This window comes from Syngnathus leptorhynchus, chromosome 13 (genome assembly GCF_054491065.1).
Source record: "Syngnathus leptorhynchus isolate UIUO chromosome 13, UIUO_Slep, whole genome shotgun sequence".
Classification (NCBI taxonomy): Eukaryota; Metazoa; Chordata; class Actinopteri; order Syngnathiformes; family Syngnathidae; genus Syngnathus; species Syngnathus leptorhynchus.
In genome coordinates, this window is record NC_141207.1 from 9,549,274 (window position 1) to 9,564,815 (window position 15,542).

Here is a 15,542-nt window from a genome sequence, read left to right on the forward strand (position 1 = left end):
ATCAAGGTGATCAAGAGCAAAAGAATGTTCGTAACATCTGCTCAGTCCATTCGACAAACACAAACACACACACACACACACACACACACACACACATTTATTTACCAAAGTTGTCTAACTATAAAAAAAACCCGTCAGAACAGCGCCAGCTTTTCATTTCTTGGAATTCCTGCAGAGGGGGCTGAGCACTGCAATTGGGAATGCCGCTCAAGTCTGGGAAGTGGGGGTTGTTTTTTGTTGTTAATGTATTTCTTTTTTTTTATGATGGATGGGTAGAGGGTATAAAAGCCAAAGCAGAGGGAGAACAGAGTGAGTCTCTCTATGAAGGAGCTTTGCAGAAGGCCCTCCATCAACAAACAGCGGCAGCATGTTTTCTTTTCTTTTCCTGACCTGTGTGCTCTGCATAGGACAAACTACAGGACAGAGAGGTGAGAGAATGCTTTTACATTTCAAAAACGCTTTGGGGATTATGGCTGTATGATCACATCGGGCAACGCGATGGGGGGGATGTCCATCTGCGCTCCTGCATGTTTGAAGATCCTGACCTCCTCCAATGCACCTGATTCAAACGATCAACAAGCTCTGAATGATGATCCTGATCATTGAAATCAGGTTATAACCTTCCCAAAAAGACGTATCTGCTGAATCAATCATGCAGCTGCCATTGCCGCGTTTCTGTCTGCTCTTTAAAATGTGGTCAATGCGTAGTCAAGTCAAACTTGCGCTGCCTCTGGAATGTCAACACACACACACACGATTTCCCCAAAAAAGCAATACAACACAATAATGAATTGTTGTTCTTTCAATTTTAGATGGTGAAATGATCAATCAGATGAAAAAGTCAAACCTTGCCCTGTCGGAGATAAAAGATCTTCTGAAACAAATGGTAATCCACTCTCACATCTGGTTTGCATTCATACTGTGACTACTTTTTGCACTAAAGAAATGGAACATTTGTACTGACACATACGATGGGAATATTTTCTTTTGTACTAAATAAAAACTATATCTTGTATCTCAAGACTTTTGTGGGTGGTTGGAAAACTTTAAACTGGATTGGACTGATGAAAGAAGTCCTGGACAATAATGAAAAGCAACAATTTTTACGTTACAGATTAAAGAAATGGTTTTCCTCAAGAATTCAGTGATGGAGTGTGAAGCTTGTGGTGAGTCACCATTGATTGGAGATTGCCAAAATATATTATAAGTCAAAATAATTGACATGACCTTTGACACCCCAGGGATGGGAAGGGGTCGTCCTCGTCCTTCCTGCGTGCCCAATCCTTGCTACCCTAGTGTAAGGTGTATGGAGACGCCTTACGGGCCAAGGTGTGGCCCCTGTCCAGAAGGCATGGAGGGCAATGGGACCTACTGTGTTGACGTGGATGAGGTATGCAGAGAAACAGTGCGACCATTTACCATACGCTAACTGCTAGCTTAATTGGGTTGAGGATTTGAAATCGTGTTTTGCAGTGTTCTGTGATACCATGCCACATGGGTGTGCGCTGCATCAACACTTCCCCGGGGTTCCGCTGTGGTTTGTGTCCCTCGGGATACGCTGGACCTCAAGTACACGGTATCGGAATCGCTTACGCCACCGCCAACAAGCAGGTAAACAAACATTCCAACGGCGGGTAGTCAGCATTTTCATTTGTTGGAAATTAGACAATAACAATATTGAAATGGATGTTTTTTTGCTATTTATGTATTTATTTATTATTTATTTTGATACATCTATATTTATTCATGAGAAATGACATTAAATATGCGAAGAATATAAGAATCCCTGTTTGTGGTGATTTTCAGATAAGAATCAATTCAATTGATCTTGTGAAATGCAACGTTATTGATCGTGGTTGTCTTCCAAAAAGGTATGCAAGGACATTGATGAATGTGACATCCACACAAATGGTGGCTGTGTTGAGAATTCCTTCTGTATGAATACTCCAGTAAGTATTGATTCCATGCAACAAAATATCCTTCCTGAACTTCAAGGAAATAGGATGCGATATTGCCTCATAAATGCCAATGTTAGATTGTAGGATTCATTTTTTTGACACCAATGACAGGGCTCCTTCAGATGTGGCCCCTGTAAGAGGGGCTACGTAGGTGACCAGCGGCAGGGTTGCAGGCCCGAGAGGGCGTGCGGGAACGGCCGGCCCAACCCTTGTCATCCCAGCGCCGAGTGCATCCTCCATCGAGATGGCAAGATTGAATGTCAAGTACGTATTTTGTATATTTTGGAAGACTGAGTTGAAACACAAGTCATAAAAGGTTTGGCGTGCTTACAGTGTGGAGTTGGATGGGCTGGCAATGGTTTCCTGTGTGGACCTGACATCGACATTGATGGTTTCCCAGACGAGAGGTTGGACTGCGCTGAGAGGAACTGTGCCAAGGTGAGCTGCAGACACTAAGAAAGTAATGGAGGGAGAGCAGCCCAATTTATTTATACATAGATGTGTTGATGTGAAATCAATGTGTTTAGTCGTGGGAAATAGGGAACATTTGCATAGAATTGATACCAATGAATTGCATTGATTTAAAAAAAAAAAAATTCCTGCCAAAATGTGTTTATTGTGGAAAAAAGTCACCCATACCCCCAAGCAAACAAAGAGAAAATATTGAAAACAATATTGAAAAAGAAAACCCAGGATTGATCTGTAGGTGCCAAACTTTAAAGCAGATCTTTTTTGTTCTTTGCAGGACAATTGTCTCACCGTGCCAAACTCCGGTCAAGAGGATGCTGATCACGATGGAATCGGAGATGCTTGTGATGACGATGCAGACGGAGATGGGATCCCCAACACACAGGTCAGTCAGTGCCTGTCAACTCAACCTTTTCTTTCCAAATAATACAGCACAAAAAATTGAGTATGTATTTGTAATATTCACGTAAAAGAACGTACCTGCCTACAGGACAACTGCGTGCTGGTGCCCAACGTGGACCAAAGGAACATCGACGAAGACGACTTTGGCGACGCTTGCGACAACTGCCGTGCTATCAAGAACAATGACCAAAAGGACACCGACGTGGACAAATTTGGTGACGAATGTGATGACGATATCGACGGGGACGGTTAGTATATCTCGTGCCGCCCGACGTATTGTCACATCTTTGAAGAATATGGCTTTTATTGATCCCAGGAATCCCCAATTATCTGGACAACTGCAAAAGAGTTCCGAATGCTAACCAGATAGATCGTGATGGAGACAAAGTTGGAGATGCCTGTGATAGCTGTCCCTACGATCACAACCCAGACCAGGTCAGATAACCCAGTTCAAATCTTTGACGTCTATCATGGTCACTGGCACTGAATGAGTGTCTTTCCAAAAGAGTATTTCTAAAACCTTCTGCTTCCAGTTGGACGCGGACAACGATCTAATTGGAGACCCTTGCGACACCAACAAAGACAGGTAGACAAATGGCGCTTGAAGTGACCAACATCCTGCACATGCCAATCAAAGATTATCTCCAAAGTGACGGCGACGGTCACCAAGACTCTCGAGACAACTGCCCGGCCGTCATCAACAGCTCCCAGCTGGATACCGACAAAGACGGTAAAGGAGACGAGTGTGACGATGACGACGATGACGATGGAATTCCGGACTTGCTGCCGCCGGGTCCTGATAATTGCCGTTTGATCCCCAACCCCCTACAGGAGGACTCTGATGGTAGGGATTGCTGCAGGTGGATAAAAAAAAAAAAAAAAAAAATCACATCTGTCCATGAATCCTTCCAGGCAACGGCGTAGGTAATGTGTGTGAACGAGATTTTGACAACGACACCATCATCGACACCATCGACGTTTGTCCTGAAAACGCCGAGGTCACGCTCACCGATTTCCGGGAGTATCAGACGGTGGTTTTAGATCCAGAGGGGGACGCTCAGATTGACCCCAACTGGGTGGTGCTGGATCAGGTCAATTGGATTTCGTACCGTTAACTAGTTTGGACGATGAAGTCCGAGAATGCGCTCAAGTATTTTTCTTCCATTCTTGTGCAGGGGAGAGAAATTGTCCAGACAATGAATAGTGATCCAGGCTTGGCGGTTGGTAAGATTCTTCTTCTTCTTCTTTTGGACTTTTGAAAGTGGGAGGGCATTTACAAATGACATTTTTGGACTCCATGGTATCCAATATGTCAGGGGAATTCATATTGATTTTATTTCTAACATTTCTCCCTTTCCAGGTTACACTGCTTTTAGCGGTGTCGATTTCGAAGGGACATTTCACGTCAACACTCAGACGGACGACGACTACGCTGGATTTATTTTCGGGTACCAGGACAGCTCCAGTTTCTACGTGGTCATGTGGAAGCAGGTGGAGCAGATCTACTGGCAGGCCAACCCATTCAGAGCTGTGGCAGAACCGGGAATCCAATTGAAGGTTGTGGAAGGCCAGATGGTTCTGGAGCGAGATGTTGATACTCAGTTTAATTTGTGGATTTGGAAAGGCTGTAAAGTCCAACACGGGGCCCGGTGAGAACTTGAGGAACGCCCTGTGGCACACCGGTGACACCAGCGACCAGGTGAAACTGCTTTGGAAAGATTCTCGCAATGTCGGCTGGAAGGACAAGACGTCGTATCGCTGGTTCCTCCAGCACCGACCTGCTGATGGATACATCAGGTGGAGAACTGGCAACAAGCAAAATGTTGCTTTGTTCTACTTTAAAGATCTCCTCTTTGCTCTTTTTGGGCTACAGAGTTCGATTTTATGAGGGTCCTCAGTTGGTGGCGGACACAGGTGTCATCATAGACGCCACCATGCGGGGAGGTCGACTCGGAGTCTTCTGCTTCTCCCAGGAGAACATCATCTGGGCCAACCTGCGTTACCGTTGCAATGGTGAGGAACGTGTTTTGACTCCTTCCTCAATGATCTGAGCTCATTTGCCAGATTTTTGGGGGGATGGGGACTCTCAAATTGAAATTCTCAAATTCACAATCTTAGACTCTCGTTCCTTGTTGTGTCTGGTCCTTCTGGGCAAAAAAAACCCCCCAAGCCTAAACTGAATTGGTCAGCTAATTTCATATTTCTGTCTGCAGACACTATCCCGGAAGACTTTGACACCTATCGTGCACAGCACGTTCAGCTGGTGGCCTGAAGGAAATGATCGACAAAGCCTCCAAGAACATTCAAATCTCAGAGGAGGAAATGGCACATTTCTGACAGTGTATGCAAGAAGAAAACCTGAACTTTAAGTAGCAAAACCTTTCATATAGCTCAACAGGTTTTAGTGTTAACCAAACATTTCCCGAGCATGCACATATTCAAAATAGTCTTTCAAATTTGCATTTGGAAATACAGATTACAAAAAAAAACCCAACAATATACAGGTGGATCGAAACATCATGCACGGTCACGGCAACACGCCGCCATGTTGACTTTTGCAGTGGCGACATTTTTGGCAAAATCAAGACTATGTGCAGAAAAAATGTGTCATCCACATTCAATTTAATTGAGATTTTTTTTTCTTTCAGCTTATAAACAAACGGTCACATTAGGAGAATCACATGGCAACAAATAAATACCTACAGATTCTTTACTACGACTTACGGGACAACAGTGATAAAATGCTATTCTCACTAGAAGCTTAAAGAGGAACTTAAATAGCATTTTCTGAAGCCTTTAACACTTTTTCAACAAACTGCAGTTCTTTGGGAAAACCGCGTTGAATTAAAGGGACCGTTTAGTCAGACCAAAAAGAAACATACAAGACTGAAGATTACACCTTCAAAATACAAAATGTCGCTCTTTTGCTTTTTGAGACAGTTCACCTCAATGAAGCCCAAAATGAGTGCATGTTGTGCTAAGTAGTCCTGCGAGGTAAGACATGTGTCAAACCAAAGCATGCAGATAAGCCCCCCCCAAAAAAATCAAAAAAATCAAAAAAGCCATATTTTGAGGTGATCTGTCCAGCCTGCAGCCTGAAGAATTGCGTTTTCACCACAACCACCAAATATTGCAAAATTCACACAAGACCTGACTGATGGGTTCCCCTCGACAACAGAAAAAAAAAAGCCATCTTTTGTAAAACTGAAATAAACCATCAAGCCATTCTCCTTCCTTTAAAGTTGTATTAGCTGCCAACTTGTGTCTGTTCCATATTATTCATTCATCATTATGCTGAAGAGCACCTTCAACATCTGACACAATAAAAACCTTTTTTTTTTTTTTTGTAACAAATACACCAGAACTTCCTTGCCTTGCAGAAAGCATCTCGTGCTGTAGTGACATCATCGACATAGATTTGCAGCACTGTATTTTGGCAGTTTGCCTCAAGATGGATTTTGTCGTTTGCGCTGTCTTACTTCAAACAGATAATCACAACATAAATCTCCAGGTGATTGCGTTCCAGGGGCTTTTTGAACGACATTCCGAGCGACGTTCCTTTTGCAACACAGAGCCCAATCTGCACCAAATGAAGCCCTTTCTATATTTGCATCCCCTTCACACAATTAAAAAAAACAACAACAAGACAAGCTGAAATATAGTTTACAAATAAAAAATAGAGAATTCCTCTTTTCTTTGACATGAAAATATCTCCGGACTATACATCTGGTGTGAAACAGTCAGCATTCAAATCAGGCAAATAGAAATCCCTGTTTTTAAAAAAATAAAAATGCCAGAAAATCACAAATAAAGTGCCAAGCAACTAGAGGACTAAACATTGCACAAAAAACAGGGAAGGAATGAACAAAACACTTCACGTGGCCCAAAAAACTTGACATGATAGGCAAGCGTACAGAAACATGAGAAACCAATCCAAACAATCATATGATGATACGAGCCAAGCGTGACAGCATACACGGGATACAAATCCACTTGGTGTGTCATGCGGCCTAGTGGAACGCACAAGCTTCAGGTAGCTCAAAACAAAACAGTGCACATGCCAAACCGCCGTGGTCGTGAGACAGAGCCCTGCGACCCCACCCACCCGCCGTTTCCTTGATGCGGTGAGATGCTACAGCGGGAAGAGAATGAGTGCAACAGGAGGAGGATGAATGTGGACTTCCCGTGTCACTAGGATACTGCCAGTACATTCTTTTGTGAGTCATGAAGTAGCATAATACAGACTTGGAGGTCACTAAACGGGTGGGGGTGGGGGGACACAATTAAGAAGCCCTACATGCATCCATTGGAGACTTGGTGACAGCGTTATGTTACACCGACTTCATTCAGAAGGTTGAACTGTCCGATTCTTCATGCATTGTTTCAGCTATAGTCTATATGTACAAAGTACGATAAAGATTAGTCAGCATTACACACAGGAATGACGGACGGCTGCTGCCGTTGCTCAACTGGACTCAAAACACACACTGATTGGATGAATGAAAAAGGAAAAATCCAACTCGGGGGTTTCTTTACATGGATGGACTTGAGTTAGTTGGATAAAATAAAATTTTTTTCTTATTTGATTTGAGATGAGCCTGAATAAATCGTGTTGAGTGTCCCTAATGTGATAACTGCGAGCTTAAAATAAATAAATAAATAAATAAATAAAAAAAAAGCTGATAATGTGTCACTAATTGCACTGCACCACACTGAAACAGTTCCAGCTCTTGGACATTCTGAAGAATAATTAGAAATAAATTAGAAAGCTAAAACACAATCGCCTACTTTAAAAAGTAGCGACTACTCTTCAAGCGATGCATGCGGGGAAGCCCCAAAGATGGATTTTTCCTTGAAACGTCACGTTTTTTTTTTTTTTTAGTCTCGCTTGCATAGGAACCGGACATCTGTTAAAGTACAGTTCGACCCATGCTTGACAGTAAAAAAAAGCGTTGAGTAAAGAGCACAAAATGACCAGCATGTCTGTACACAAACGCACGCTAGAATATAGCAAACATGATCACACTCTCAGGGAAACTCTGACAAAAGGTCACCAGGGGTCGTTTTCTGCTCAATCAAATCAACTCTCTTTGTAAACATGAATTGGAAAATCTGTAAACACTTTGTTTCTACCACATTCCCTGATTGTTTTAGTCACCATTATGGGTGAAAATGGCATATGTTTCTAAGAAAGACCATTTTTAGTTTTAGAATATAAATCTTTGCTAGGAATTGCACATTGGTATGAAAACGTCCGTAGGGCATTTTTGCAGCCTGCTTCGTGAACGGGATTTTTTGTTAGAGCTTCCCTTTAAGGAGCAAAAAAGCCTCCCCATATTTGCGCTCTGCCACTTTTTTTTTTTAACCCCCTTTCCCCCACTTCATAAAACATCAATAATTTGGCTATAAAGTGTACCGCTACAAAATACAGTACATTGATTTGTCAGACTGGACACAACAGAACCACAAATAGCACGGAAACAAAACAAATACAAGAAAATGTTACAAGAAGTTACGAAAATATGTTCCACACTTAACAGTAAGAATACTGATGTAAGGCAAAATCAGGTGATTTTTCACAGTGACCACTTCAAAAAAGATTTCAAATTTGACAGACAGCTTCCTTCCCTGAAAGACCAGTCTGTTGGATTTTCTTGGTCAGATCATTAATTAGGCTTTCCCATTAAGTAGTTTTACCTGATCATCTAAAAAAAACAACAACAAAACAACAACCCTGCTTTTGGAGCCTGTGTGTTTTTCGCCACAAACTTACGATGAGTTGACCGTCACTTTTGGGCTAACAGTAACAAATATGGCACATCCAACACTAAAGAGCAACTATGGGGAGGTTTTGCACTCCTTCAATAAACAAGTAGCTTCAACACCAATACAATTCAAATATGTTCAAAATTCAGAAATAAATGACATCAGTGCAGATTTACACTGCCTACCGAGAACCTTTTGGTATCAGATGTATGAACGGAAAAAAACAAACGGCATCAAAACACACAGTGCATGATTGAAAACAAACAAAAATAGAACATTTGGTTGACAAAAATAAAGCTTTGAGTGTGATAGCTGTTGAATACCCGATAAATTGAACGCAGGCAGGAATAGCAACAGCATTTTTTTTTTCTCTTTTCATGATCGATATGATACGTATGCTTGAGTCCAATGTCTCTGCAGCTTCCTGCGACCGCCAAATATAATTAAAAAAATCATATTAAAGTGAATATGAATAGGAAAAAAATGTGCATTTTTGGAAAATATGTGGCATTTCATGGTACACTGTAAACACAGCCGTGCTAGCGACCAATCTCTTTTTAAAAAGGACAACGAGGCTGTACCCCGGAAGCCACAGGACGTCCTTTTCCCTGCAGTCATTGTGTCAAAGGGCTTTTTACCGAGTCGAGCGCGAGGTCGGGCCGCCGAATGGCCATGCAACAAGGGACGGGGCGGGGGGGATCCACCCCAGCCCTTTGTCTCTCCTCCTCCTCCTCCGTTCGCACCTTCGAGTGTTTATCTTCTGGTTGCGCAGCGCCACAGTCAGCCAAGCGGGTCACGTCACAGCCTGTCCATCCTGAACGTGTCCTCCGTGGCCGGGTCGGCCAGCACCATGTCGGGGTCGTTGAGCATGTGAAGCCCATCCAGGGTGAGGGGGTCAATCTTTAGCTCGTCCAGAGGGAACTGAGAGTCCGCATCGAAACTGACGTCGCCGACTCCCGCCAGCGAATTGGTGAGCTCTTTGGAGAGACTGGGCGGGGATTCACCTGTGACTGGAATGTGCCGCGCCAATGAAAAAAAAAAAAAAAACACCCTGTGACCAAATGCTACGCTAATTCATATACTTTCAATTAAATTAGAAAAGGTGCTAAGGTAAAAAAAAAAAAAAAGGCAAATCGGTGAGCGTATTTCTGCCCGATGTGGAACAGGGAGCGCCATCTAGGGGCCAAAAGCTACAACTGGTTCATGAAGCAAATTTGAAGCTTCGTTTTCTAATCGCTACTAAACCGACCGGTCAAAGTTCTATTTGAAAATAAGTCCTCTTATTTGATAGCAGTTCTTGCAGATTCTCAAGATATCACAATAGCTGTTATTGACATTAACAAAGAACACCAGAGGTCCTTAAAAGTAGAACAACAGTGGCGCAGTGACAGACACCACTTACCTGTAAGGATTATGTTGGGAATGTTGCCATGGCTACTGTAGCCCAGTTGCTGAGATTCTTGGAGGCTGGCGCCACTAAAACCCATCATGGCGGCTTGAGTATAGTTGAGGGTGGAGCATTGCGTGTACAGGCCAGTCGAGCTGATGGGGTTCTCAATCATGTTGAACTGCTCCAACTTTAAAAGAAAGACAGAGTCAATCCAGATGTTCATCGAAAGACCTCAAACTTACCGTTTGTGTCAACTGCTACGGAAAAAGTCACCTGGTGGGACAGAGCGTTGGTCTGCCTTGATGCCACTTGCTGATCATAGAAGGAGTCGCCAAATATGCTGCCCACCGCGGGAATATGCTGGAATAAGAATACCAGAGCCACACGTTTCAGGTTGGATGTGAAGCGCAGCGCAGCATCCATACAAGAAGAGTCAAATGAGTTTGAAAGCAACAGAAAATGCAAGCAGACGCTGGTGTCACAACTAGAAGCACTGAGCGGTGACAGAAGCGGGTGATACTCATGAGGAGACCCGTCAGTGATGGGATTTTTTTCCAAAACACAATATATGAGGTCAAAGTTGAATTGGCTGCCATAATGGTGGACTTCCTAGATACATGTACGGACGTTACAGCTGTAGATTTTGTTTCGCTAGTTGCGCCAAAGTTGCTTTCCTTTATATCAGGGATTAAGTGTAAAAACACATGCACCATCCCGGATACTTTTTTTTTTTTTTGGAAGAGGTGATGACTGTCTCCCAGAGATAGGGATGTTTATGTGAATAGCAGATGTAATGGACAACCGGGCTAGCTGCTAAAACACATCTGTCCGTGAATTCCGAATGACAAGGAGGGGAAAAGATGAAGATCGGAAGCTCCATCAACAAAGCGGCTGTAACGTCATGCGCGGCAAAGAGTGAAATGAGTTATGTGCAGTGCGCTGCGCTGCGCTGCGGCTGATGCGGGATGAAAAGCAGCTTGTCAGGTTTTAGCTTGCCCCCCTGGAACAAAGCCCTTCCCCAAAAAGCAGCTAGCTTGGTGGGTGGGCTCTTACTTGTGGCGAGCCGCCAGGGGAGAAGCCTTGATTGGAGACTGGGGAGGTTGGAGACTGAGTGGCTGGTGAGCCAGTCTGATTGCGATACTGTTGGAGGGAAGAGGGTTAGCGAGCGCTAAGCTCCACGCTAGTCACACAAATCTCACAGGATGACCATGTGAGAGGTGGCGTCATAATGTCAACCGCAACGCTCGCTAACAGCAAACTAGCTTTGTCGAGCTCCAATTCATTGGAAGCTTTTTTTTTTTAACTCATTTTGTGTCATAGTTCATTCCACGGACGAGCTTTTGAGTTTCTTACCGAGCTGATGCTGGCTGAGGTCTGACTATCCGGCGACGGGCTGTTGGCAGTGGCGGGGCCCGTACCGGTGGAGGCAGGGGTCGGCAGAGTGATGAGCTGGATGCCCTGCAGCGGCTGCTTCTGCAGATCGCTCAGCAACTGAGCCTGGGCCTGAGCAGTCAGATGGTTGAAAAGAGGGAACTGGGAAAGCTGTTGCTCCAGGGTTTGCTGGTCCGTTGGAAATATCTACAGGCAAACCACAAATGGTCAAAAGAATTCACTGAACGGTAAAAGAAAAGCAGGGGAGCAAAAATATCACCTGTGTGATGTTAACGGGCGGGGAGAGGGTGGGCGACAGCTGCTGCGTGGACTTGTGAAGATGGAGCTCGGTGGTTAGTGTAAGTGGCACTACGGGAGGTTGGCGGCGCTGTTCTGTGACAGTCATTGTGGGCTGAGCGGAAGTAGGGATCCCTGGAGATAACAAAAAAAACCCCATCATAATAATAATAATTAATCAAAAATCAAATCAAATATACCATGGCTGGCTGCGCTGATGCCTAGATGGGTGAGGTTGGTGGTCAGGCTGCCCGTGCTGTTGGATGCACTGAGAGATGGGAAGGCAATTGTGTCTTCAGGGTCCAATGGAGTGGACAGAGGTGGAGGGAACTGAATGTTGGTGAGATCAGGTAATGAGCCGCCTGTGTTGTGTGCAGCAGGCAGCACGGCCGGGTTCAGTTCCTGGTCTGGTGATGGGAAAATGCTACCAAAAAAATTTTTTTTAAAAATCATATCAAATCACAGACAAAGACAGCGATTCAATCTTCGAGACGATATCGCGGCGTAGGCTCGACACTCACTTGATTCCCGGGACGTCACATGTGTTATGGTTTGGTGAGTCCCCCTGAAGACAGGACAAGCCTCAATCTCCAATTGCAACCTTTGTATACATCAACTACGCAAAGCGTGCAGGCCATCAGTACCTTCTTGTCATCCCACAGCTGTTTCTGCGCATCGTTGTCTGCATTTGTCTCCAAGCTCTCCGTCCCGGGCACTGTTGGTTAGTCAGCGGTGGTATTAATTTGTCAAAATCGCTCGCTATGACACATCAAGATTCACATCAGGGCAAGAAATGACTCATCAATATCCCAGCCAGCCAGCCAGCCAGATTACAACGCTGTGCGCGTGATTGCTAAAAATAGCAAGGTGACCACCAGGCAGACTGGGTGGATGCCAACCAATTAAGGTTTCACTACATCAGGGCTTGGCGCACACACACACAATCAGTGAATTATTCATCTGCCGCTCTCCATCACATTGAGTCAGCTCCATTCAGAGATTCTACTCCTCTGGAGGCAGGATAATACAGAAGCAGCAGCGAGCCGTATCTTTACAGCTAGATAAATATTTGATGAATGCTTGCGATCCGCACCCGCTTAAGTCCAACGTGCGGCTTTGTGACATTTGGTGTACAAGGACTGCGGCGAGGGATGAATAAAAGTAGTTCTTTTTTTTTTGCAAGCGCATACCTCGTTTCGGTTGAAGCTCCTGTGATCCGCCAGCAAACACCTCTTGGGGTTTGGGATTCATGGTACTCTGGTGTAAGGCGGAATCTGAATTGGTCCTGCAATGACAAACGAGGCTTTTGTATATTTGAAAGATCCTACCTATGAAAACAATTGTTCTGTTACAAATACACAGTATATCGCTCAGCTTGTGTTCACGTAATTTAATTTTCCCAATATTGGCTGTGCAAAATGGCAAAGGGGAGATTGCTTACCTTCTCCAGCTTGTGTCTGGTGGCGGCGAGAGGTAAACTGAGCTGTAGGGGCAGCTGTCGATGTGAATTGAGTTAGGGCTAATAAAGAAGGAGGAATGAAAAATTGGCCGCAGCTTCATTTCATGCCTCTTGGCTCATTAGGCCACAGAGAGCCAATGGAGAAGAAAATTCCAGTGTTTGTTAGCTTCAAGAACAAATAAAAATGTTTGAGTTAGTGCCTCATTATTGTCAAATTTGATGAGTAATTTTATGAGTATGTTTATTGTGCAGAAACGAAGCTTGAAAAATAGACAAAACAATAAATAATGTCTTAGTTAGCGCTCTCGTTGGATACACAGATAATTTAACGTGTTCGAGCTGAGGAAATAATACTTCACTTGAAAAAGGATATTTGACGTCCATGTTTGTCAACCGAAAGAGGTCTGCGATGCGGAGAGGTGATGCGATTTCGTTCACGGTAAACACGATCCACCAATCCGTGGTGCCTGGTTGTGCGACTGGTGTCCAGCACAGAATTCTAGAGTGAACACTTACAGGTCACTGAGGGCAACGATGAAACTATCTCACACAACAACAGCAACAACATGCTAAAATGTACCAGAAAGGTCTCAGGACTGATGGTGCAAATGTGTTCATTTCAAAATGAGTCAAGCCATGGGGGCCCATATTGAAGCTTGAGCTGGCAAATGTATCTTCGAATGGAAAGCCATGACAAGCAATGATACACTACAAATTTCAAAAAGCAAACTCCACTACAGTGAAGCCCTGATGTAAACTTTCGTTTTGTTGTGAACCACAAGATCCCAAAAAAATTCATGGTCCACCAATGCAACTGAGAAAAAAAATATCCAATCTAAGAGTGGGCTGCTTTTTGTTTAAATATACACCATCCATTATTTTTCCTGAATGTTTCTCTAGACAAAAACAAACCAGCTCACCTGAAAAGGCAGGTCAATGTTGCCATTTCCAATCTGATTGACATTGGGCAGTGAGCCTCCATAGTACTGTCCACGATTCTGCCCTAGTTGCAAATACTGGGTCTTCTGTAACTGCAACTGTGCAAAGTAAAAGTGCATGACAGCATGAGTGCATGGCGGATCTGACTGGACAAAAAAGTAATGCAAAAAAAAAAAAAAGACATCAAGCAGCCTAATGACATCAAGCAGATGAAGATGTTATATGTCAATCATTTCACACAAAACCTTCCATAATAAACAAATATATGAATGCCTGACAGCTGTCAATGTGGTCTGAATTAATTTGCAATACAACTGACACATTTCCTTCTCAGAGTAAATTCATATAAATGCAAGAATGGGGTCTTTTCCAGCCAGTCAACATCTAATCATATGATCGAATGCAATGAAATGACGTCCTGTACAATGGAAATGCACACATCAAAAATAGTTTTCATTTTACCAATAACATGGCAATTCATGTTTACATTAATGTACAGCCAAAAAAAATACATTTAGCAATTTACTGAGTTGAAATATATATATAATAAATACATATAAATGTATAAATTTAGCATTTTAAATGACAAGAAAACAAATTCTAAACCCAGGGTTTTATTTGCGCATTATTTGATCCGACATGACTCCACAATGACAGCGGCTGTCAAATACTTCTAATGATACCTCAAATAAAAATGAATGTGAAATAAAATCTGCATTAATTTACAGGGTGTTTATAAGAAGTGCTACGCTAGCGAGCTAATGTAGCTGGTCGGGGACGAGATCAAAACAAACCACAGCTGGAGAAAGCGACTAACATTAGCACGGCTTGCCAACATCAAGCCTTCAGGGTTCTCCATCAATACCGGCCGACACTTTATCGCTAAATAATTGCCTGCCTTGTAAAGTCGTGATTTACAAGCCAAACGATTCATTTGCTAATTAACTGTCAGTGGTGCATGTTCACCTCAAGCAGCTAGAGGACAGGTGCACATTCATTCTAAGCCCCAATGCAATAACTAGGCTCATTTGCGCAAAAGGTGTCGCGTTATTATTGTTGGCGATTTCCTTGCATATTTTTGTTGAGGAAAAAAAAAATCATCTAATAGCGGGTCTTGTTGCTGCAATAGACGCGTTGATTTCGCCTTTTAGCGCATAAACGTTCATATTTAATTTCACAGCATTCGCGAGCTGCCAAATGCGGAAAACAGCTTGTGGCAAGTCTTACCCGTGCAGCTCTGGTGACATTCAAGTCTTTCATAACCTCTTCAAATGCCGCAGTTTCTTCCGCCTGTTTCTGGTTATGCAAAGCGATTTTTTCGCTAAATTTGCGGGGATTGTTAGAGGACGCCATCTTTCCCTCTTCTCTGAATGGAGCGTTACGTTACGCACCACGTTGGGGCCTTCTGGTGACGTCATGACGCACAGTCAACGCCGCCAAGAGCAGGAGGGCGGGGTCGGACGACGATGCAGCCACGCCCACCCATCAAGTA

The 15,542-nt window shown here is 43.6% G+C and overlaps 2 protein-coding genes across 4 annotated transcripts; one reads left to right on the top strand and one right to left on the bottom strand.

Moving 5' to 3' along the window:
• The first annotated feature begins 345 nt into the window (after positions 1-345).
• comp (cartilage oligomeric matrix protein) lies at positions 346-5,100 on the top strand. Its single transcript, XM_085927665.1, has 19 exons — positions 346-428; positions 813-886; positions 1,115-1,166; positions 1,242-1,390; positions 1,474-1,611; positions 1,872-1,949; positions 2,070-2,222; positions 2,292-2,396; positions 2,704-2,811; positions 2,917-3,076; positions 3,145-3,263; positions 3,362-3,414; positions 3,479-3,672; positions 3,741-3,919; positions 4,004-4,052; positions 4,189-4,385; positions 4,453-4,625; positions 4,702-4,841; positions 5,042-5,100. The coding sequence occupies exons 1-19, from the start codon at positions 368-370 to the stop codon at positions 5,098-5,100; spliced, it is 2,241 nt and encodes a 746-aa protein (XP_085783791.1). The 5' UTR covers positions 346-367.
• On the bottom strand, positions 5,085-15,443 carry crtc1b (CREB regulated transcription coactivator 1b). Of its 3 annotated transcripts, none has more exons than XM_085927667.1 (14): positions 14,868-14,956; positions 14,032-14,148; positions 13,483-13,610; positions 13,094-13,153; positions 12,843-12,937; positions 12,297-12,367; positions 12,174-12,217; positions 11,853-12,076; positions 11,636-11,787; positions 11,338-11,562; positions 11,038-11,124; positions 10,258-10,344; positions 9,997-10,171; positions 5,085-9,604 (listed from the first exon to the last, which is right to left on the bottom strand). In XM_085927667.1, the coding sequence occupies exons 1-14, from the start codon at positions 14,907-14,909 to the stop codon at positions 9,393-9,395; spliced, it is 1,719 nt and encodes a 572-aa protein (XP_085783793.1). In that variant the 5' UTR covers positions 14,910-14,956; the 3' UTR covers positions 5,085-9,392. The 3 variants fall into 3 exon arrangements, with proteins under 3 accessions (XP_085783793.1, XP_085783792.1, XP_085783794.1); XM_085927666.1 differs by lacking the exon at positions 14,868-14,956 and adding an exon at positions 15,278-15,443 and having other exon boundaries at positions 5,086-9,604; XM_085927668.1 differs by lacking the exons at positions 11,038-11,124; positions 14,868-14,956 and adding an exon at positions 15,278-15,443 and having other exon boundaries at positions 5,086-9,604.
• Positions 15,444-15,542: the final 99 nt, after the last annotated feature.

Bases quoted from the DNA above. Each gene is read 5' to 3' on its own strand.
- comp (XM_085927665.1), top strand. From the start codon at position 368: ATGTTTTCTTTTCTTTTCCTGACCTGTGTGCTCTGCATAGGACAAACT. The intron at 4,386-4,452 runs GTTGTGGAAGGC...GGATTTGGAAAG, and splicing joins AACCGGGAATCCAATTGAAG to GCTGTAAAGTCCAACACGGG. The intron at 4,626-4,701 runs GTGGAGAACTGG...TTTGGGCTACAG, and splicing joins CCTGCTGATGGATACATCAG to AGTTCGATTTTATGAGGGTC.
- crtc1b (XM_085927666.1), bottom strand. From the start codon at position 15,403: ATGGCGTCCTCTAACAATCCCCGCAAATTTAGCGAAAAAATCGCTTTG. The intron at 13,611-14,031 runs GTGAGCTGGTTT...TGTTCACTCTAG, and splicing joins ACATTGACCTGCCTTTTCAG to AATTCTGTGCTGGACACCAG. The intron at 10,172-10,257 runs GTGACTTTTTCC...TTTCTTTTAAAG, and splicing joins CCAACGCTCTGTCCCACCAG to TTGGAGCAGTTCAACATGAT.